We start from the raw sequence: 11,702 nt of genomic DNA, 5'->3' as shown, positions 1-11,702 counted from the left end.
TACTATTGTTTTCCTTTTTTTTCTGGGCAAAAGGTTCAGGATCTTCATACCAAACTTTCCTCTGAATCCAAAAGAGCAGACACATTGGCATTTGAAATGAAGCGACTTGAAGAAAAACATGAAGCTTTACTTAAAGAAAAAGAAGTAAGCATAAACGTAATTGATCAGAATATGCCATTCTTTGGGTTTTTATAATGCCCTTGCTCTTAAAGTGGTGGCGATGTCTGTCAATTCTTTGTCTGAATTGAACTTATTGATGTAAAACATAACTCTTACAGAACAATACTCAGTATTAACTGTTTTAAAAGATGTTTTGAAACTTGCTATGTGCCGTACTATGTAATCTGCACTAAAGAATTTTCCGTGTGCTTTTGGGAAGAGTGCATGTTCTGCAGCTGTTGGATGGAATGTTACAAAAAACTTTTTCTTCTGATAGCCATAATGCTGTTCCTACTTTTTTTTTTAGCTTCCATGTTCGTAGAGCTTGTTCCGTTTTCCTAGACCATCCTCCATTTTCTCAGATCGTATTTCCTTAGAGTTGAAACAAGTTTCTTTTGAGCAGCTAGGTCTTGTTTTTTAGTTCATAATCTCTTTTTTTTTCTTTTTAAAATTTGTTTTATTTATTATTATCATTTTATGATACAGTTCCATAGGCTCCTAGGATTTCCCTTATTCCCTCCCCAGCTCCACCCCCAGCACTGAGTTCCACTATATCATTACTAAAATGCAGTTCTTTATACACAGTCATATATCCATCATTGTGGGCATGGACAATGGCAGAGTCCAGCATCCTATTGTCAAGATGTACTAAACAGTTTCATTGTAAGTCAATCTTTGTCTGGAAGTAGAGATGCATACTACATTGTAACCTCACATCTGGTTATTTTGGTCTCCGTTTCACAGTTACTGTACATCCCCTTAAATGAAAAGCCCCAATACAAAATTAACGATAGGAAGAAAAATAGAAATTTACAATGCTATGAAGTTAAATAACATGTTACTAGATATGACAGTCTCCACTACACAGCTACTATACATCCCCTTAAATGAAAAGCCACAATACAAAATCAACAACAGGAAGAAAAAAGAAATTAATCACATCATGAAGTTAAATAACATTCTACTGAATGACTAATGTGTCGCTGCAGAAATGAAAAATTAAATTGAGAACCTTCTTGAAGAAAATGATGCTTCTATATGATCTATGAATCACTGAATAATCTAATCAGAAGAAAGTGATTTGAAGAGATGAAACTAACAAAAACAAAATATCAAAATCCATGAGATATAGTTTCCTCTGATTTTTGTTGGTGAAATGTGTCTGTTCTAGACAACAAATAGATGGGTTTTGTTTTTTTAATCCAGTCTATTAATCTATGATGTTTGATTGAGCTTAAGTAATTTGCATTCAGGGTTAATATGTATGGGTGGTAATTTGGTCCTGTCATTTTAGGAATGGGTTGTTCATTGATTTAGTCTTCTGCTCTTATTTTATTGGGATGTTCTTCACATTTGCCTTTGGTTTTGGTAGGTGCTATTCCTCTTCTCTGTCAAGAGAACATCATGAGGTATCATTAGTAGGGCATTACGAAATGGATTTCACAGCCCAGTCAGCCCCCTAGAGCCGAATTGGGTGCCATTTGTCTTAAGGAGGCAAAGGCAAGGGAAAGTACTGAACATACACTGAGCTGGGAGTGAACTCATTTCTTTTTATTTTAATTTATAAAATTTTTATTGGCAATCTTTACATAGTTAATTAGGGTAAAAAGGTTAAGGGCTACAGGAAAGTGGGTAAGACTTATTTTTTCCATATAGTTTCCCTCATGTTTAAAGGGGATATTAAGGGAGAAGGCCCACCCAATTTCCCACCCTCCCCAGGTCCCGGATGTAGGGTATGCTCTGAGGTTCTTGCTCAAGTGGTTTTGATATTTCAGCAGTTATGAATCGCTGCCAATCTTGCCACTCCGGCACTATGAGGTCTTTGAAGAATCCACTGGTTGACATAGTCCATCATAAAGTCTGTTTGACTCGTATTTCGCTGCCAAGATATAGCTGAGATGGTTGGTTGATCTGTTCTGTCTTCTCTCTTTTCTTGGTTAAGGTTGAGTCCAGCATTTTGATTGGGGAGATCTCCAAAAAAACTTTGTCTGAGGTGTTCTCAAACCAGATTCTGGTATGTGCTGGCAAGTACAGGGCCTGGCACCATCCATCGCCCCGATCAGCTGGTGGTTGCTATTGCTGGGTTGGTTCTGTTTTCACTCCCAACTTCCACTGGAACCAATGGGTGTTGCAGTCCAGCCTGGTTCTGACCAGCACATACTTGGCCCTTGCATAAACCAGTGGGAGCTGCAGACTAGTTGGAGGGACCCGCAATAACCCCTACCAGGCCCACCCCCTACCCTGGTTTGCCAGTATGTGTAGCAGTAGTCCAGTCTGTCCCACACCTCTTTCCATCCCAGTGGCTGTCCTAGTTTTATGCCCTCCCGTGGAAGTGGTAACCCAAGAGGGAGGAGCCCTGGAGGGGAGGGGGGAATCCCAGTGCCTATAATACTGTGTCACATAATGCAATGTAATAAAAAAAATTAAAATTAAAAAAAGAGGGAGGAGCCCACTATTTCCCTCCCAGGTTGCTCCCACTCCCAGATTATCCACTCTCCAGATAGCCTGCGGTTTGACTTGACAGAACTAGCCCCCAGTGCCAGCTTCTTGCAGCTGATGCTATGGCTGAGACAAAACAACCCTCACCCACTCTAATTTTGTTTGCACCAGTAGGAATAATCAGCCCAGCCTTGCTTTTCCCTGATCTAGTCCACCTGAGGCTCGCAGGTGTTGTAGCCCTGCCTAGTCTGGTCTGCCCCCATCCCAGCTCACGCTCTCCAGTGGGAGTAGCTGTCCAGCAAAGGAACCACCCCTTATTCCCTGCCGGCTCTGCCCCCTTGTTCTCACGCTGGCTGGTTGGGTGCTGCGGTCATTTCCAGTACAGGCAACCTCACCTTGGCAATCCATATTGTGCACTAATCTTTGTTGTGATCGAAGCACACTGTTCTGGTGCTTGGATTTACCAGTGGATGACGTGGACAGATTCAGCCTGATCTTTCCCCGACTCCTTCCAATTGTATGCCAGTGGGTAACTTTCCTTGGCCTGTAATGGGCTGTTTCCTATCATGTTTCTTGCGCTTACCTGCCGGGTCTGTGTCCTGCCCGAGGAGTTGTCCAGGCTCCTCCATCAGAACCTCTCCCAATGCCAGGTTTCACGCTCACCAACGGGTCGATGAGCCAGCCTTACTCAGTTCACCTCCTGTCATAGCAGGAACAATGGCTTTCTTTTCCTAACCGGCCTTCGACCCAAGCTGGTTCTTGTTGTTGGATGTTTCAGCCCAGCCATGGCTCGTCTATACCCACATATGACTCACACATGTCTCAGTAGGGGGTTGAGACCTTGTCTAGTCCATCGCACATCTATCCCGGTCCTCCAGGACACCAGAGGGTGTTGGGGTCTGGCCCGGCTCGGTGCATCCGATCGCAGTCCACACTTGTGCCAAGGGAGACTACAACCATTTCCCGACCAGAACGCAGCCCCCATTCCAGGTCGCATGCCCCTTGGTGGGAACCTCAACCCAGCTAGGGTTGTCCCCTTGGCTCCCCAACCGGGCCTGTTCTCAGCCATAGATCACTTGCATGGCAGTGGTTGCTCTGACTCAGCTTGGCACAGCCCCTCACCTGTCCTGACCTCTGCCTTAGACACTGTGGCTTAGCATTCCTGGCTCACACAGACTAGTAGGTACAAGAGCCTAGCTCGGCATGACCTGTGCTCCCTCCTGGTCTCTAGTTTTGCTTGTGGACTAAGGTTTGCTCAGTCCTGCCTGATCTACCCTGTTCCATTACCAATTGACAAATTTGCCAGCTGTTGGAGCTACTTTTCCCAGCTTGTCCGACCCCCAGGTCTGGACCACATGTTCGCCAGCGGGAGCTATGACTTGCCAAGTTAGTTTCCCAAGTTCCTCTACTTAATCCACTTGCAGACCCAGTTCTCATACATGCCATTGGGTTTAGGCCAGTGCCCGGCACAGTTTGGCCTTCCATTTGGCCTTGTATCAGCTGGTGAACGTTGCAGCACGGCCCACCCCACACCCTAATCAGGATGCACATTTGGGTGCTGTTGCCCTGACCAGTCCCGACTATTGGGGGTTCCTTTACCTGTGATTGATGGCAGGCTCCTTGGTCACACCTAGCTTATTCCATCACCATCACAACTCTTGAGCTAACCAGTGGGGCTAGAATTTTCACAGGATGTGGTCCACACATCCCTCACAAAATTTATCCCCGGTTATGGTTCTTGAGTGCTATTTAATGTAATGGCTTGCTTAATGTGACCTTTCTCCTGATCCCTCATCATGACAGGTAACATGATATAATTATACAGGACAAGCCCGAAGCCATAACTTTTGCATGGACTGGTATTTGGTGGTCAGCATTGTTCAGTGATTACAAGTTTTACAAAGAGTTACTGCCAATGGGAATTTTTACAAATGGTTCATGTCCTAGAAGCCCAATGGGTTCAACCTGGAGCTAACTAAGCAGCGACTCGAAGAAACAAAACCCCAGAGCTCCCTGGCAGGGCGGACAGCTGCAAGAGCCTGGCACCAAATGGCGCACTGGCCGCCCGGGGACAGCTCACCATGTGCACATGGTGGATGTCGTCTGGGATGCAGGCATGAGACGCCCTGTCCAGAGACCCACCCGTGAACTCATTTCTGACTCAGTGAACTGCAACAACATGGCAACCTAAGGTTCCATCCAGACAGGTCTGAGTATCCCTCAGACCTGATAGCCAGCAGATCAAGAACTCTAGTAGTGACATGCCAAGGGGCCATTTTGTACACTGTGGCAAAAGTTTTAGGACTTCAGTGGACAACAGAGAGCTGCACATGTGCTGAGCTCATGAGAGTTGAGTTCAGTGGATTGGACTGGTCCTGTGGAAAATAATACCAACTGTGGCATCGTATTGTGAAAATAGGTCCATGTGGCACCCAGACCTAATGGCATACAGGTTCCAGCAAGATCACAACCACCAACAAGGTAGCTGTAGGACACCTGGTGTCTCCCTAATCCTGGGACCTGTTCCAACTAGAAGTGGAGGAATTGTTGCAGAGACAACAGTGTAACAAAGACATGATATCACAGGAGGCAGAGAGTTGTGAGCTAAGAGTTGGGGCTACGGAAACCATGGTGGAAATCAAACATAAAAACCCAGACCTGGAACTTGCTGGAGGTAATGGCACAATTGACTGCAAGCAAAGAGCCGTGTACAAACTGCAATAAGTAAAACCGATCTGTAGACCTGTGGATGACACAGCTTAGAAACCTGCCTCAAGGAGAAGAATCTGATAGCTAGAAGTACAATGACCATGAGCAAAAGAAGACACAAAAGCAAAATAAATTGCTGAAGAATCCTGCAAGGGAGCAAAACCCTATGCCAACCTCAGAGTTAACTGAGGAAGAAAAAGGGGGACACAGAATTCAGAAAACTCATTTTAAAGCTTCTGATCAACAATGAGAAGCACTTACAAGAATTCAAAGAATTTAAGGGATATGTTACACAAGAAATAGCAACAATAAAGCAAATCAAGGCTGACAGATCAGAAATTAAGAACACAGTAGAGCAAATGAAAAGTACATTGGAGAGTCTCCAAAATAGAATGAAGCAAGTAGAAGAAAGAATCTCAGAATCGGAAGATATGTCCTGTGACCAGGAGAAAGCAAACAAAAAGCCGGAAGCAGAGCTGGATCAGGCCAAAAAAGTATTCAAGAATTGAAAAACACTATTAAGATGCCTAATATGAGAGTTATGGGAGTCCCAGAAGGTGCAGAAAGAGAAGAGGGGTTTGCAAATATATATAATGAAATAATAAGGGAAAATTTCGTTAATCTGGAGAAAGAATTGGGGAACAACATCCAGGAGAGACAAAGAAATCCCAACACACTTGATCAAAAGGAATCTTCACCACAACACATGATCATCAAGCTTTCTTCAATTGAACATAAGGAAAAGATCCTAAATGTGCACATGAAAAAAATCAACTGACATCTAAAGGAATGCCAATTAAGCTCACAGGAGACCTCTCACAGTAACTCTGCAGTCAGGAAGAGAATGGAGTGACATATTCCAGATTCTAAAAGCAAAAAATTGCCAGCCCAGGATCACGTATCCAGCAAAGCTTTCTTTTGTCTTTGAAAATGAAATAAAAATCTTCTACAGTAAAGAGAAGTTAAAAGAATTTAGCTGTAAGTCAGTTGTAGTTAAAACAGTCTTACAAGTGCCATTTTCATTCTTGCTTTCTAATTTATTTCCTTTTTTTTTGTCCTCTCAAGAGTTTCCCTCTGTGATTCATTTTCTTTGGTAAAGTTTTATGATACCATATTTATTTTCATATATATGTTATAATTTTTTGCTTTGTGATTACCAAGAGCATGGTAAAGAACTTATTTTAGTTACAACAAACGTGCATAAATGCTAGAAACTTACTATTGTGTATAAAAGTAGTTAAAAAAAATGAAAGGTAACAAGCTCCAGTAAACAACTTCATTCTTTTATCCCATGTCTCTCCACACTTGGAAGCTTTAATATGCTGTTTTATATTTGATTAATTTCCTATCTCCTAGCATTAATTATGTTTATTTTATTTTCACATTAAATATTTGAATGTTTTTGTACCACGTGTACAGTATTAACAGCATTCTTACTAGTTCGTCTGTGTAGTTTTACTAATGAGTTGTCTACCTTCTGATAATTGCCTCTATTTTTACTCATCAACATCTCCTTCAGTTTATAGAGCTAGCTTTAGTGTCATAATGGTGTCTGCTAGCAACAAAAGCTCATAGCTTTTGTTTGTTTGGGGTTGTCTCTATCAACAACTTACCAACATACCTCCCTATCTCAGTTTTCTTGGCTGAAAACCTTTCCTTCAGTACTATAGAAGTCTCACCTTTCTTCTGCTGGGCAGCATTTAGTCTGGCAGATTGAGAACCCCTTCTGTGTTACCTGTTTCTCTGCGCTTTGAGAATCCTCTCTTTAACATCAGAAGGCTTGCTCATAGGTTGCCTTGGTCTAGGTCTTGCTAGACTAAATCTGGCATGCAGCCTTTGGCTTTCCTGTGCCTGGAGAACGGTGTCTCTATGTTGGGAAAGTTAGCTGTTATTGTCTCTTATTTCTACACCTTTGGCGTTGTCTACTCCCTCTTGAACTCCAGTAACTTACATATTTGTTCTCTTTGTGTTTTCCAAAAAGCTCCCATAATCTTTGCTTGTCCTTTTGAATTTTTTCTTCTCCAGCTGTTTAGTTTTCAAAGAACTATCTTTAAGTATGCTAATTCTTTTTATTTGTTGATTTTTTTTCCTGATATGAATGGATGCCTTATATCATTTGAAATTTCAGTTTGTGTACTTTTCGGTTTTAGGGCTCCTGTTTAATTCCATCTGTCAAGTGTCTCAGAGTATTGCGTTGTTTCTCTATATTTTCTGGAAATTCATTCCATTTCCTTAAAACAAATTATTTTAAAAATCTACATCCAAGCATTTGCAAATTGCTGTTTTAAGATGAAAAGTCTATTTTGGTATATAAAAATTGTGAGCTTCCTGAATTATTTTTTTTTCATAATATTAATTTTCTGCAGATTTTTTTAAAGATCCTCTCATAGTCAAGTTTTATAATTAGTGCCTAATGTTATTTTTTATTATTTAAGTAATAATGAGCCTTTTGTAAAAAAATAGAGATTTGTCATATATATAGGCTCTAATATAAATGTCAACTTATGAATACTAATAGACTAAATTGGGGAAATGGTGTTTTTCTATACATTCCTGTGGGATGCTGTTTGTCCCTTGTAGTTTCACAACAACAATGAAAGTAATAACTGGTGTGTAATGTTGTTTACATGCCAACCTGTATTTGATGATTCGACAAACCTTGCCACATTTGTTGCTCAAAATGTCCTTGGCAAATTTATGTTTCAGTATTCCCACTTTGAGATATGAATACTAAAGCCAAAGAGATAAATAACTTGCCAGCTAACAAAGCTTAGAAGTGGAAAGAGTGATACTTAGGCCATGATCTGTTTGCCTCCGAAGTGCATGTTCTTTATTACCTAGTATCACTGATGCATATTCGTAGTGCATTTATATTGATTCAAAGACAGTCTATATCATACAGAGATCTCAAGCTGTGTTTTGTATAAAGGTGTTTTTGACCATGCAGGAGAAAATAAGGCTCTTAAAATGAAAACATTTCTATTTTGATTAAGCCACAATTTTTATCGTGTTCAGATGTTTTAAGCATATAGTACTTTGCTTATAGGCAAACTGAAATTCTTTGCTAACGTTAACGTTCTTTCTTAGAGACTAATAGAGCAGCGTGATACTTTGAAAGAAACCAATGAAGAGCTTCGATGTTCACAAATGCAGCAGGATCACCTGAATCAAACAGGTGAGTTTGGAAACAAGTGTTAGGTTTAGAAAGCTCTTTTGTTTTTTCAGTGGATGAAACACTGAGCCAGCAATGTGCTTTTGTCGTTTAGATGCATCTGCTACAAAAAGCTATGAGAATCTTGCTGCTGAGATTATGCCAGTGGAATATAGGTAAGTCTGTTGCTATCACATAATTACTATACTTACTGTTAGAATTTTCTTTCTTTCTTTTTTTAAATGTGGCCTTTAAAAAAACTTTTTATTTTATGAGTCAGAAAACAGAAAATTACCTTCATTGGGTTAACTTTTGTAAGTCAAATTATCAAATTATTGCTGCCATGAAATTTTAAAATTTATCAAAAGTAAAATTTTGCAAATATCATGATAACATAATATGCTTTATATTATGTGACCTTTATTGTGTTGAAATAATTTTTTTTCTTAACTTTATGAAAAATTTTAGTATATATGACATTCACATCCACACAGATAAAAAATGGGAGATAAATTATCAGTGATAACAAGAGAATTAAGTATTAGTTAAAATATAAATTGTAGAAGTTCTTCTGGGCCCAGCATTTCTGTTTGCCTTTTACTGCTGTATTTACTTGTAGACATTTGACTGATGCAGTGAGTTTATGCTTTTGTTTTCATTTTGTGGTAAAAATTGACTTATTATCTCAAACTCTGCAGTCTTTGTATAGTTTGAGATATAATTCTTCTTTATATATGCAGTTTTTTTTAGTCATTCACAGACATTTTTGCAACCACATTTAGAAACTTTGCATCACTTCTGAAGGAGACCCCGTAGCTGATAACAGTCATTCTTTGTTCCGGCATCTCCTCCATATTCCAGCTCTGGGCAACCCACAAGTTTTTATTCCATTTTTATCAGCTTGATTTAGACATTTCCTGTACATGGAACTATAGTGGATATGACCCTTGGTGTGACTGCTTTCTTTATGTTAGCATAATTGTTGATTTCTGATTAAATTTTTAATTTTATGTTAGAATGTAGTTGATAATATCAAAATTTCTTATACACTCAACTGGAAACTTTATGTTATTAATAATATACATTTATTTTAGGAGGCTCTTTCTTGGTTCATTTGCCCGTACTTAAATGTGACAAGTTACAGAGCTGAAAATCATTATGTCATATTAGCTTCACCTTCCTAAATCATATATATATAGGTATATATATATATATATATGTATATATATACATACCATATAAGTTTAAAATTTATTAGGAAAATTTTATAACTTTGCTGAGTATAAAACATGGTGTAATTGTTATGACAGTTCTTGTTTAGGAGATGAAATCAAGTGTGCTGTGTTGTTAAAATGATAGCTGTCTAAAGCTTGCACAGTACAGGCAGGTGCTTGGTGTACCAGTTAACACACCACTTGGGATGCCCACCTGGCATATGCTGCCCATCCTGGGAGGCAGCAGATGATGGCTCATACATGGGTACCTGCCACCTCTGTAAATATCCTGAATTGACCTTCTGGCTTCTGATTGAGTCTATCCCCGCCCTGGCCACTGCATACATTAGAGAAATGAACCAACAGATGCCAGGAGACTTCTCCATATCTCTCTGTCTGCCTCTTTCTTTGTTGCTCTGCCTTTCAAAAGAATACGAAAATACACAAATGAAAATTAAATGGTTTTTTAAGGTGACAATTAGAAGACAAGAACAGTTTGACTTATGATGAGGAAAGTGGTAGATATGTAAAGTGAGAAATGCTTTAACTTTCTGGGGAGTGAGTCATCATGCTAAAAATTCCAAAATGTTTTAAATTTTGAAGCATTTTGGAATTTAATTTTTAAATTTAAATATGTTAATTTAAAATCTGTAGTTACCCTTCTGGCATTTATAAGAACAAAAATTGGAATTGCTTGAGTTGAGTTGGGTTGGGTTATAGAATTTAGGAAGGGAGCAACTAAGAGACTATTTGCTACTTGCATATAGTTAAAATACACATAATTTTAAACACATTTTTCTAAAATGAAGATCTGAAAACTATTTTATTATTACCATTATAAAGTTATATTTAAAATTTTAGACAAATTATTTTCTTTCATTTATATTTTTTCTAAGCATACACTACTTCCTTTAGTGAAGAGGTTCTAAATTACAGAAGTGAATCACCTTATGTCTTAGAAATGTGCACAATAACCATTAATTATAATCCTACATTGGGATCTTTAAAGTTATGCTGTTTCTGAAGCAATATCTTAAAATATCCATTGTTTTTCAGATGAAGCTTTGGTTGCAATATTGAGTGGACAGAGAGTCCTTTTTTTTTTTATAATGACTTACATTCTAAGAGTGTAAAACAAATTTTGCTTTTCCAACTCAGGGAGGTGTTCATCCGACTGCAGCATGAAAACAAGATGCTTCGCTTGCAGCAGGAGGGAACTGAGAACGAGCGGATCGAAGAACTGCAGGGACAGCTGGAGCAGAAGCACCGCAAGATGAATGAGTTGGAGACTGAGCAGAGGTGACTTGTGCCCCTATGCAAATATCATTGCAGTTAGATAAGAACCACCTAGATGTTGTCTGAGGTCTTTGCTACTATTGTCAATATTTTCTTTCTAATATAAGCTTCATTCTACTGAAGAAATCAAGTGATTCTTTCTTTTGTACTATTATAAAATATGAAAAGGATGCATTGACTGTAACAGACCTGGTAGCTGAGCTGCTTATTCCTGAGCTTGTTTAGATATATTCGTAACTGACAGGGAATCTTTACAAATAAATGGCTGAGAGTTTGCCTTTCTAATGTCTGGTTCGTGGTAAGGATGTGGAATATACCGCCAAATTTGATCCTCATTTTGACTTTATTGTTTCTGGGATAGTTATTTAAACTCACAGTGTCTTCATCTACAAATATAGATTGTTAGGAAGATAATGTACATGTGGCAACTGGACCATTTGGTAAAATGAGGTGATCAAAACCAAGTGTAATCATAACAGTATGTAACATGCCTGAGTGTGTGGTCATCATGGAGGATCAGGTAGTTAGTGTCACTTTTTTCATATTAACTCCATATTTCCTCTCAATAACTCTATGAAGTAACAGGTGATTCTCTTTTCTGTGAATAAGGATGTTAAGTACAGAGAGATTAAGTAGCTGATCCAGTTCTACAGCTACTAGGTTTGAGTTAGTAATGCACATTTGACCATTGTGTCAATTTGAGTCTCTTAACTGCAGTGCTAGCCTGTGACTTC

The 11,702-nt window shown here is 39.1% G+C and overlaps 1 protein-coding gene across 1 annotated transcript in view; it reads left to right on the top strand.

Annotated features, from left to right (window-relative positions):
- HOOK1 (hook microtubule tethering protein 1) overlaps positions 1-11,702 on the top strand; it is a 55,427-nt gene that overhangs the window by 29,339 nt on the left and 14,386 nt on the right. The window contains exons 12-15 of the mRNA XM_040978473.1: positions 34-144; positions 8,395-8,482; positions 8,574-8,634; positions 10,831-10,971. Of these exons, the coding sequence (XP_040834407.1) occupies positions 34-144; positions 8,395-8,482; positions 8,574-8,634; positions 10,831-10,971 (401 nt within the window). The remainder of the gene's footprint in view (positions 1-33; positions 145-8,394; positions 8,483-8,573; positions 8,635-10,830; positions 10,972-11,702) is intronic.

Source organism: Ochotona curzoniae, unplaced genomic scaffold, assembly GCF_017591425.1.
Source record: "Ochotona curzoniae isolate NIBS_2020 unplaced genomic scaffold, NIBS_Ocur_1.0 contig_291, whole genome shotgun sequence".
NCBI lineage: Eukaryota > Metazoa > Chordata > Mammalia > Lagomorpha > Ochotonidae > Ochotona > Ochotona curzoniae.
The sequence above is the reverse complement of the archived record's forward strand: the minus strand, read 5'-3'. Positions and strand labels throughout refer to the sequence as shown.